General features: G+C 51.0%; 2 protein-coding genes across 7 annotated transcripts in view; both read right to left on the reverse strand.

The window, feature by feature from the left end:
* The window catches only part of CCDC78 (coiled-coil domain containing 78), a 90630-nt gene extending 79302 nt beyond the window's left edge, over positions 1-11328 (reverse strand). For 5 of the 6 annotated variants that reach the window (XM_065559735.1, XM_065559738.1, XM_065559736.1 and 2 more), the window contains exon 1: positions 11263-11328. The gene's annotated coding sequence lies outside the window, so the exon portion shown is untranslated. The remainder of the gene's footprint in view (positions 1-11262) is intronic. The other variant, XM_065559734.1, reaches the window with a different exon arrangement.
* LOC135974006 (uncharacterized) lies at positions 3927-11323 on the reverse strand. Its single transcript, XM_065559757.1, has 3 exons — positions 11259-11323; positions 5511-6048; positions 3927-4531 (listed from the first exon to the last, which is right to left on the reverse strand). Exons 2-3 carry the CDS (start codon positions 5893-5895, stop codon positions 4296-4298), a joined length of 621 nt encoding a protein of 206 aa, XP_065415829.1. The 5' UTR covers positions 5896-6048; positions 11259-11323; the 3' UTR covers positions 3927-4295.
* Positions 11329-11370: the final 42 nt, after the last annotated feature.

An 11370-nucleotide genomic window follows, 5' to 3' on the forward strand; every position in this document is an offset into this window, starting at 1 on the left:
TTATCCCAAGGAGCTTACAATTTAAGTGCATAGCCATTTTTCAGACTACAAGGCTGTCGCTACCCTAAAATTTCCCATCATTGCTAAGAGTAGTGCTGCTCCACCAGTGGTAGCAACTATGGGAGTAATACACAGGTAAGATTCCAGGCAGCCACAGGCATTTTAAGCATTGAGTTATCTACTCAGCTCAGAGCAGGTCTCCACAACCTTAAAGTGCTTAAAATGCCCGTGGCTAGAGTGACCAGACAGCAAGTGTGAAAAATCGGGACGGGGGTGGGGGTTAATAGGAGTCTATATAAGAAAAAGACCCCAAAATCAGGACTGTCCCTATAAAATCGGGACATCTGGTCACCCTACCCGTGGCCTTCAGCATCTTGTTACACTAGTAATACAACTGTTGCTATCTCCAGTGGAGTTGGACAAGACCTAACTGACTTTACCAAAGTGATGCAATGAATTAGTAGCAAACACACAAACAGAATCCAGGACTATGTCTATATTGGAAAAAACTGGGACCCTTAAGCTTCCATGGATAGTAGCAACAGCGAAGGCTGTAATGCTGCTGTCTTTTAAGGTATTATCTACACTTGGGAATAGCAATGATTAAGCAACCAGTGGCCAGCAAGCAGTGTAGCTGCTCCAGTACTGATTCCTAAGGTGATGTCTGCACTACAGACCTTACAGCAGCACAGCTGTACTGCTGCAGCTGCATTGCTGTAAGGTGTCCCGTGTAGCCACTGTATGCCAATAGGAGAGAGTTTTCCTGCCAGCATAATTAAATTACCCGCAATGAGTGGCGGTAGCTATGTCGGCAGGAAAGCGTCTCCCACCGACATAGCACTGTCCATACTGGTGCTTTTGTTGGTGGGGTGTGTTTTTTCACACCCCTGACCGACAAAAGTACTAATGTAGACAAAGCTTGGAGAGGCTCATGTTTACCCCAGAGCTGAATTTGGCCACAGATTCTTCTAGTATCTTGTTGCTAATGTCATGTTCCTGTAGCCCTGGAACTAATGTAAAGTGAAAATGGACCTGCTTGTCTCAGACTCTTATTTGCTCTGGAAGAAAGTCATGTTTGCAATGCATTTATGTTACAGCATTTAATAGGGGATACGGGAAGCAGCAGTTCTATCTATGTTGTTTTGTTGGGACTCATTACAGATGCAGGTAAAGAAATGGAAGGGAACTGCTGGGAAATGACTGCCAAATGGAGAGTGCCCTGTGGTCCCCACGTGTGATGCTCCACTATGAAAGGGCATATTGGGCCTCCTCAGAAACCAGTGGTGCTCAGCCTGACCATTGTTTCCAGCCTGGGGAAGCGTCTTACTACTGACTTGAGAAATCTAGAACTGAGCAGTTGTGGGAATGAGACATCTGATGATCACTCTGTGACTGGGGCTCTGGGCACGACAGAAGTGCCCAGACTTGGCTCACCTCGAGAGGCACAGAATATTGGACAGCAAGTAATTTTTGAAAATGTAAACAAATAACCATGTTCTTTACAGACATGAAGAGGGCATCTTCAGACAGGCAGAATCACAGGTAACGATAATTATCAGTATTTGTGCCACATCTGCAGCCATTGTGGCCTCCCCGATTGGCTCTACTGCTTTCAGCATGCAGTGTGGCCTCACCACCTGATTTACTATATCTACACTACAGCAGCTCAACTACAGTGCTATAGCTGTAGTGTAGACGCTGTTTTTCTAAGGGTCTGTCTACACTACAAAATTACTCCGATTTTACAGAATTCGATTTTTGGCAACAGATTGTATAAAGTCGAGTGCATGCATCCACACTAAGCACATTAATTCGGCGGTGTGCATCCATAGTACCGAGGTTAGCGTCGACTTCCAGATCATTGCACTGTGGGTAGTTATCCCATAGTTCCCGCAGTCTCCCCCGCCCATTGGAATTCTGGGTTGAGATCCCAATGCCTGATGGGGCAAAAAACATTGTTGCGGGTGGTTCTGGGTACATGTCATCAGGCCCCCCCTCCCTCCGTGAAAGCAACGACAGACAATCGTTTTGCGCCTTTTTTCCTGGGTTACCTGTGCAGACGCCATACCACGGGCAAGCATGGAGCCCGCTCAGCTGACCATCACCAAATGTCTCCTGGGTGCTGGCAGACGTGGGACTGCATTGCTACACAGCAGCAGCTCATTGCCTTTTGGCAGCAAACGGTGCATTACGCCTGGTAGCCATTGTCATCATACTCCTGGGTGCTCTTTTAGCCGACCTCGGTGAGGTCGGTAAGGGGTACCTGGGCAGACATGGGAGTGACTCAGCCAGGTCATTCCCATCTTCTGGCGAGTAGCCAGGAGATGACAATGGCTAGCAGTCATAATGCAGCATCTTCTGCCGAGCACCCAGGAGATGACGATGGCTAGCAGTTGTACTGCACCGTCTGCTGCCAGCTTAAGATGTATAAGATAGATGGAGTGGATCAAAACAAGAAATAGACCAGATTTGTTTTGTGTTCATTTGCTCCCCCCTCCCTCCGTGAAATCAATGGCCTGCTAAACCCAGGGTTTTGAGTTCAATCCTTGAGGGGGCCATTCTGTGTGACAGTTTTGTGTTTCTCCTTGATGCAAAGCCACCCCCTTTTTTTATTTTAATTCCCTGTAAGCCATGTTGTCAATCGCCCCTCCCTCCGTCAGAGCAATGGCAGACAATCATTTTGTGCCTTTTTTCAGTGCAGAAGCCATACCACAGCAAGCATGGAGCCCGCTCATCTCAACGCAGCAGTCATGAACATTGTAAACACCTCGCGCATTACCGTGCAGTTTATGCAGAACCAGAACCTGAAAAACCAGGCGAGGAGGTGGCAACGGCAGTGCGGTGACGAGAGTGATGAGGACATGGACACAGAATTCTCGCTGGTGCTTTGGAGATCATGGTGTTAATGGGGCAGGTTCTGGGCCTGGGAAACAAGCAGAGTGGTGGGACCGCATAGTGTTGCAGGTGTGGGACAAGTCCCAGTGGCTGCAAAACTTTCGCATGCATAAGGACGCTTTCATGGAACTTTGTGACTTGCTTTTCCCTGCCCTGAAGCGCCAGAATACCAAGATGAGAGCAGCCCTCACAGTTGAGAAGCGAGTGGCGATAGCCCTGTGGAAGCTTGCAACGCCAGACAGTCAGGAATCAATTTGGAGTGGGAAAATCTACTGTGGGGGCTGCTGTGATGCAAGTAGCCAAAGCAATCACTGAGCTGCTGCTACCAAAGGTAGTAACTCTGGGAAATGTGCAGGTCATAGTAGATGGCTTTGCTGCAATGGGATTCCCTAACTGTGGTGGGGCGATAGGGATATGGGTTCCATCTATCTTGGCACCGGTCCACTAGGGCAGCCAGTACATAAACCGCAAGGGGTACTTTTCAATGGTGCTGCAAGCACTGGTGGATCACAAGGGACGTTTCACCAACATCAATGTGGGGGATGGCCAGGAAGGGTTCATGACACTCGCATCTTCAGGAACACTAGTCTGTTTAAATGGCTGCAGCAAGGGATTTACTTCCCAGACCATAAAATAACTGTTGGGGATGTTGACATGCCTATAGTTATCCTTGGGGACTCAGCCTACCCCTTAATGCCATGGCTCATGAAGCCATACACAGGCAGCCTGGACAGTAGTCAGGAGCTGTTCAACTATAGGCTGAACAAGTGCAGAATGGTGGTAGAATGTGCATTTGGACGTTTAAAGGGTTGCTGGTGCACTTTAATGACTCGCTCAGACCTCAGCAAAACCAATATTCCCATTGTTATTGCTGCTTGCTGTGTGCTCCACAATCTCTGTGAGAGTAAGGGGGAGTCTGTTTGTTTCTCCTTGATGAAAACCCGTCCCCTTGGTTGACTCATGCCCTGTAAGCCACCCGCATTCCCCCCTTCGATCACAGCTTGCTTGCAGAGGAAATAAAGTCACTATCATTTAAAAACCATGTATTCTTTATTAATTGATTATAAAAATAGGGAGATAACTAACAAGGTAGCCCGGGTGGGGTGTGGGAGGAGGGAAGGAAAAGGCCACTTCAAAACTTGTTTAATGACAGCCTTCTGTTGCTTGGGCTGTCCACTGGGGTGGAGTGGTTGGGTGCCCAGAGCCTCCCTCCCCCCCGCCCCGCGTTCCTAGGCGTCTGGGTGAGGAGGCTATGGAACTTGGGGAGGGCGGTTAAACAGGGGCTGCAGCGGCACTCTATGATCCTGCTGCTGTTCCTGAAGCTCCACCAGACACCGGAGCATGTCTGTTTGATCCCACAGTAGCCCCAGCGTTGCATCCTGCCTCCTCTGATCTTCCTGCTACCACTTCTCATCTCGATCGTCCCTCCTGTCCTCACGTTCGTCCCTCCTATCCTCACATTCATTGGCCGCTTTCCTGTACTGTGATACTGGGTCCTTCCACACATTCAGATGAGCTCTTTTATTGCGGGTCGACTGCATGATCTCAGAGAACATTTCATCGCGTGGGCGTTTTTTTCGCCGCCTTATCTGAGATAGCCTTCGGGACGGCGGAGGGAGGCTTGAAAAATTTGCAGCTGCGGGAAGGAAAAAAGGGAGAGAAGTATTTAAAAAGATACCCATTGTTCTGTAAAATGTATACTCTTTTACAGTGAACAACACTATTCACATTACATAGCACATGTGATTTCGGTACAAGGTCGCATTTTGCATCTTATATTGAGTGCCTGCGGCTTTGGTGTTAGAGATCACAGATGCAGGGCCGGGCAACAGAATTCGGCTTGCAGGCGGCCATGGTAAGCCATAGTCTTTCGGCTTCTGCAACCTTCATAAAAGCAGCGCCCTCCTTTCCGATACCAAGCAAAGCCCGTCGAATGCTGCGGTTTTTGTGTTAACGTGCAGCAGCAGAAACCAAACTAACCCCACCCCCTCCCCAATCCAATTCTCTGGGATGATCGCTTTACCCCTCCCCGCACCGCGTGGCTGGTAACAGGGAAGATCCCTGCTAGCCAAATGCGAACAGCTCAGCACCAATGCCCCCTCCTCCCACCGCTTAGCTAACTGTGGGGAGGATTTATTTTCAGCCACAGGCAAACAGCCCAGTAGGAACGGCCACCTCTGAATGTCCCCTTAATTAAATTACCGTATTTCAACCAGGTTACCATGAACGATATCACTCTCCTGAGGATAACACAGAGAGATAAAGAATGGATGTTGCTTGAATGCCAGCAAACACTGGTACCATACACTGCCAGGCTTTGTCATGCAATTATATCAGATTACTTGCTACTAGCATGGTGTGGTAAAGTGTCCTACCATGGAGGACGGAATAAGGCTGCTCTCCCCAGAAACCTTCTGCAAAGGCTTTTAGAGTACCTCCAGGAGAGCTTCATGGAGATGTCCCTGGAGGATTTCCGCTCCATCCCCAGACACGTTAACAGACTTTTCCAGTAGCTGTACTGGCCGTGAATGCATCCCAAGTCCTCAGGGCAAATTAATCATTAAAAAACGCTTGTTTTTAAACCATGTATTATATATACACAAAGGTACACTCACCAGAGGTCCCTTCTACCGCTTCATGGTCCGGGATACCACCTTGGGAGGGTATTTCAGTCATGGTGAGAAAAAGATCCTGGCTGTTGGGGAGAACGGTGTGCTGTGTGCTCTCCTCAAGCTCGTCCTCCTTCTTCTCATCATTTTCCCCATCTGCAAAATCCTCAGGCATGGCTGAGAGTACCCCCGCCTCGGAATCCACTGTCAGGGGTGGGGTAGTGGTGGCAGCCCCCCCTAGAATTGCATGCAACTCAGCGTAGAAGTGGCATGTCTGCAGCTCTGCACCGGAGTGGCCGTTTGATTCTTTGGTTTTCTGGTACTCTTGTCTGAGCTCCTTAACTTTCACATGGCACTGTGTTGAGTCCCTGTTGTGGCCTCTCTCCATCATGCCCTTGGAGATTTTTTCAAATGTATTGGCATTTCGCCTTTTGGAACGTAGTTCTGATAGCACGGAATCGTCTCCCCATACAGCAATCAGATCCAGTACCTACCATACAGTCCATGCTGGAGCTCTTTTTCGATTCTCAGACTGCAAGGTTACCTGTCCAATTCAGAGATAAAACCAAATGTGGCTTTGGCTGGACGTGGGATGCCACTTTGAAGACCACGCTGCCGTTCCCAGAAGTACCAGAGTCCAGTATTTTGGGGGCAGGTGAGTGGCCTCTATAATCCTATAGGGACGGAGGGGGGTTTTCCCTCGCTGCAGTTAATCTGCCTCTCTGAGAGGTGGTAGCTAGTTTGATGAAAGAATCCTTCAGATCTCAGGCTCCCAAGTCTACAAAATAAAAAAAGCTGCACTGCCTTTTCACAGCAAGCCTAATCCCATTTCGGAGGCACCGCCCACTGCCAACCACCAAGCCAAAAACAAGAAGTGAATATAGGTTTTGCTAGGAACTGCTTTGGTAAGGCACCAGGCCTCAGTAATTGCAGCACAACGCCCCCATACAGAGCACGCAAGTCGGGAACGGTCCTGCATTCCTGCGGGCTCCCCAGAGCCACGCACTGTCATTGCACTGCCTTGGGCAAGGCACTCAGGTCAGGCCTGGGGGTAGTTTGGCAGAGTGCACTGGCTGCAGCGCACCAGGCCACTGAGTAGGGTGACGAGGTGTCTGGTTTTCAACCAGAACACCATGTCGAAAAGGGACCCTGGTGGCTCTGGTCAGCACCGCCGACTGAGCCGTTAAAGATCCAGCTGGCGGTGCTGCGGATCTAAGGCAGGCAAGTCCCTACTTGCGCCCTGAAAGCAACCAGCAGGTCCGCCTCCTAGGCGGTGGGGGGAAAGGGGGAGGAAGAGGCACCAGGCTCCACGCACTGCCCCCGCCCCGAGCACCCCAGCCAATGGAAGCTGGGGGTGCGGTGCCTGCAGGCAAGAGCAGCACACGGAGCCTCCTTCCCCCCCCACCTATTAAAGCTGGACCTGCTGGCCGCTTTCGGGGCACACGCAACGCGGTATCAGGACAGGCAGGGAGCCTGCCTAAGTCCCACTGTGCCGCTCACCGGGAGCCGCCCAAGCTAAATCCATGCCCCAACCCTGAGCCCCCCCCAAACCCAGAGCCCCCTTCTGCACCTAGGGTGACCGCAAGTGTGAAAAATTGGGACGGGGGTGGGAGGTAATAGGAGCCTATATAAGAAAAAGACCCAAAAATCGGGACAGTCCCTATAAAATCAGGACATCTGGTCACTCCAGAGCCCGTACCCCCTTCTGCACCACAACCCCTTACCCCAGCCCTGGGCCCCTCCCAAACCTGAAGCCCCCTACTGCACCTCAAACGCCTCATCCCTGGCCCCACCCCAGAGCCAGCACCCCCAGCACAGAGCCCTCACCCATCCCACACCCCAACCCCCTGCCTCAACCTGCAGCCCACTCCCACATTCCAAATCCCTCAGCCCCACCCCCCAGCCTGGAGCCCCTCCTGCACCCCAAACCCCTCATCCCCAGCCCCACCCCAGAGCCTGCCCCCCCAGTCGGAGCCCTCACCCCCTCCCGCACCTCAACTCCCTGCCCCAGCCTGGAGCCCCCTCCCGCACCCTGAACCCCTCATTTCTGGTCCCACCCCAGAGCCCGCACTCCCTGTTAGAGCCCTCCCTCCCTCCTGCATCCCAAGCCCCTGCCCCAGCCCAGTAAAAATGAGTGAGGGTGGGATAGAGTGAGACACCGAGGTAGGTGGAATGTAGCGGGGCCTTGGGGAAGGGGCGGGGCTTGGCTCGGGTGTTCGATTTTCTACCATTAGAAAGTATCAGGGGGTAGCCGTGTTAGTCTGTATCCACAAAAACAACAAGGAGTCTGGTGCCCAAATAAATCTGTTAGTCTTTAAGGTGCCACCGGACTCCTTGTTACCATTCGAAAGTAAGCAATCCTACCACTGGGTGCCCGGGGCGGGGGGACATCGCCACCATGGGGCCTCCAGCGCTGATTGGGGCGGTGGGGGGGGGAAGTATGCCACCCCATACGGGGCCGCTTGGAGCCGGCACTGGGTGCCTTGGGAGCCCCGTTGCTGCGGTAGCTCCTGGGGGTCACTTGGGACAGGGCTCCAGGCACCCTCACCAGAGCCCTGGGGGCCCGCGGAGGGCTGGTAGTAAAGTGCTCTCTGTAGTAATGTGCTACTTACGGTATACTGAGCATGCTCAGATAATCTGAGCATGCTCAGTACATCTGCTGAAGCCACTGCCCTTCACCCTGCCCTTAGCCGTAGGATTCTGCAGACTGCTTTTGACAGGGGTTAAAAAGTGGCAAAGAGGGCGAATCGGAGGAGGGGGGTGGCCAAGGTCTGAGCAGGGGGTGGAAATTTACTGGTCAGAGAGGAGGGGGGGGTCAAGCAGCTGGAGGCAGCATTAGGAGAGGGGCTAAAGGGAAAATCAGGGATGGAGGGGGAGGAGGCGGAGTTAAGCCCAGGAGTGAGGTGCTGGCGGTCGGTGGGTTTTCGGTATAGGGTGGTGTTAATGTGGCCATCGCTTATTTGTATGGTGGTGTCTAGGAAGTGGACCTCCCGTGTAGACTGGTCCAGGCTGAGGTTGATGGTGGGGTGGAAACCAACAGAACTCCACTGGCCATCACCTACAGTCCTCAGCTTAAACCTCTCCAACGCATCATCAGTGATCTACAACCCATCCTGGACAATGATCCCTCACTTTCACAGACCTTGGGAGGCAGGCCAGTCCTCGCCCACAGACAACCCGCCAACCTGAAGCATATTCTCACCAGCAACCACGCACCGCACCATAACAACTCTAACTCAGGAACCAACCCATGCAACAAACCTCGATGCCAACTCTGCCCACAAATCTACACCAGCAACACCATCACAGGACCTAACCAGATCAGCTACAACATCACCGGCTCATTCACCTGCACGTCCACCAATGTTATATATGCCATCATATGCCAGCAATGCCCCTCTGCTATGTACATTGGCCAAACTGGACAGTCACTACTCAAGAGGATAAATGGACACAAGTCAGATATCAGGAATGGCAATATACAAAAACCTGTAGGAGAACACTTCAACCTCCCTGGCCACACAGTAGCAGATGTAAAGGTAGCCATCTTACAGCAAAAAAACTTTAGGACCAGAATCCAAAGAGAAACTGCTGAGCTCCAGTTCATTTGCAAATTTGACACCATCAGATCAGGATTAAACAAAGACTGTGAATGGCTATCCAACTACAGAAGCAGTTTCTCCTCCCTTCTTCACACCTCAACTGCTAGCAGAGCACCTCACCCTCCCTGATTGAACTAACCTCGTTATCTCCATACTGATTTATACCTGGCTCTGGAGATTTCCATTACTTGCATCTGAAGAAGTGAGGTTCTTACCCACGAAAGCTTATGCTCCCAATACTTCTGTTAGTCTTAAAAGTGCCACAGGACTCTCTGTTGCTTTTTGTGGTTACTATGTCACTTGTGTGCATGCCTCCTGGATTCCTTGTCTCAGCAGTCAGGGCAGGGCCGGCTCCAGGCACCGGTGGAAAGGGGCGGCACGTCCAGGTCTTCGGAGGCGGGTCCCTCAGTCCCTCTCGTCTGCCGAAGAGGAAGAGAGGGAGTGAAGAACTCGTCGCCGAACTGCCACCGAAGAATGAAGCGGTGCGCTTGAGCTTCCACCGAAGTGCCGCCGATCTGCTTTTTTTTTTTTTTTTTTTCACTTTGCCGCTTGGGGCGGCAAAAAAGCTGGAGCTGGCCCTGAATCAGAGTACTCACCAGAAGCACTTATATAGATTGAGAGTGAGGTGCACCATGAATAGATATCCCACTGTATTTTGGGAAGCTTTGGTTTGGCAGTGTATGCTGGGTAGCACATCCCTAGAGATTGCAATTTCTTACACGTGTGTGTGTGAAAATGCTATCTGTAGAACGGGGCTACCTGCAGCAGCGACAAGTCCAACTATGCTAAAAAAGGCCATCTAATATAGCTCAGTGGTTCTCAAAGTTGGTCCGCCGCTTGTTCAGGGAAAGCCGCTGCAGGCTGGGCTGGTTTGTTTACCTGCCACATCCGCAGGTTCGGCCGATCGCAGCTCCCACTGGCTGCGGTTCGCTGCTCCAGGCCAATGGGGGCTGCAGGAAGGGCGGCCAGCACATCCGTCGGCCCGCGCCGCTTCCCGCAGCCCCCATTGGCCTGGAGCGGCGAACTGCGGCCAGTGGGAGCCATGTTCGGCCGAACCTGTGGACATGGCAGGTAAACAAACCGGCCCGGCTCGCCAGGGGCTTTCCCTGAACAAGCAGTGGACCAGCTTTGAGAACCACTGATGTAGCTAATTCAAGCAGTCTCACACGTAAAACCAAACTGATAGCTTTCTTTAACAGTGTAACAAGCCTTGTGGATGAGAGGCAGTGCTTGACATGGTCTATCTTGCCTTTAGTAAGGCTTTTGATACTGTCTCCCATGACCTTCTCATAAACAAACTATGGAAATGCAACCTAGATGGAGCTAAAATAAGATTGGTGCAAAACTAGTTGGAAAACAGTTCCGACAGTAGTTATCAATGATTCACAGGCTGAAAGGACTGAGTCAAGCTGAAAGGGTATAACAAGTGGGGTTCTCCAGGGATCAGTTCTGGATATGTTTCTATTCAAAATCTTAATCAATGATTGAGATAATGGCATAGAGTACAATTATAAAGTTTGTGAATGATAACAAGCTGCATGCATACAAAATGGGAAATGACTTCCTAGGAAGGAGTACTGCGGAAAGGGTTCTGGGGGTCATAGTGGACCACAAGCTGAATATGAGTACTGTGGAAAGGGATCTAGGGGTCCTAGGAGACCACAAGCTGAACGAGTGAACAGTGTTGCAAAAAAAACCAGAACATCACTCTGGGATGTCCACTCTACTCCTCCCTGATTTAGGCCTCAACTGGAGTATTGTGTCCAGTTCTGGGCACCACATTTCAGGAAAGATCTGGACAAATTGAAGAGAGCCCAGAGAAGAGAAAAAAAAATTAAGATCTAGAAAACATTACTTATGAGGGAAGTAGCATCTTTTTACAAAAGCTGTTTCTTACAATCTACATGTATAAATAACTGCTACAGATAGCACATTTCTACAGTAGCAATTTCACATATATTACAGTGCAACAAACTGCTACCTGTAGGCATTTGCTACATCCGGTAGCAGTTTACTACAATAGCAGTTTCTTACAATCCATTCTGTATCAGTAACTGCTATCTATAGCACATTCCTACGCGGAGCAGTTTAATACACTACACCTGCCCGGTGGCCTCTTGCACTCCTCTCCCACCGAAGCCCCGCCGCGTACCTACCTGGGTCTCTCCCAGCCTCGGCCGCAGGCAGCGTCCCTTCTCCATGACAACACAGGGGCGGGATCACTTCCGGGAATGGGGAAGAAGCGAAAGTCAATCACCGGAAGG

Source organism: Chrysemys picta, chromosome 10 (genome assembly GCF_011386835.1).
Source record: "Chrysemys picta bellii isolate R12L10 chromosome 10, ASM1138683v2, whole genome shotgun sequence".
Classification (NCBI taxonomy): Eukaryota; Metazoa; Chordata; order Testudines; family Emydidae; genus Chrysemys; species Chrysemys picta.

What these genes read in the sequence shown, in the direction of transcription:
- LOC135974006 (XM_065559757.1), bottom strand. Translation starts at nt 5,895, where the DNA reads ATGATGGAGAGAGGCCACAACAGGGACTCAACACAGTGCCATGTGAAA. An exon ending in AGCGGTAGAAGGGACCTCTG is followed by an intron (nt 4,532 to 5,510) that starts GTGAGTGTACCT and finishes TCCTTCCCGCAG; the next exon opens with CTGCAAATTTTTCAAGCCTC.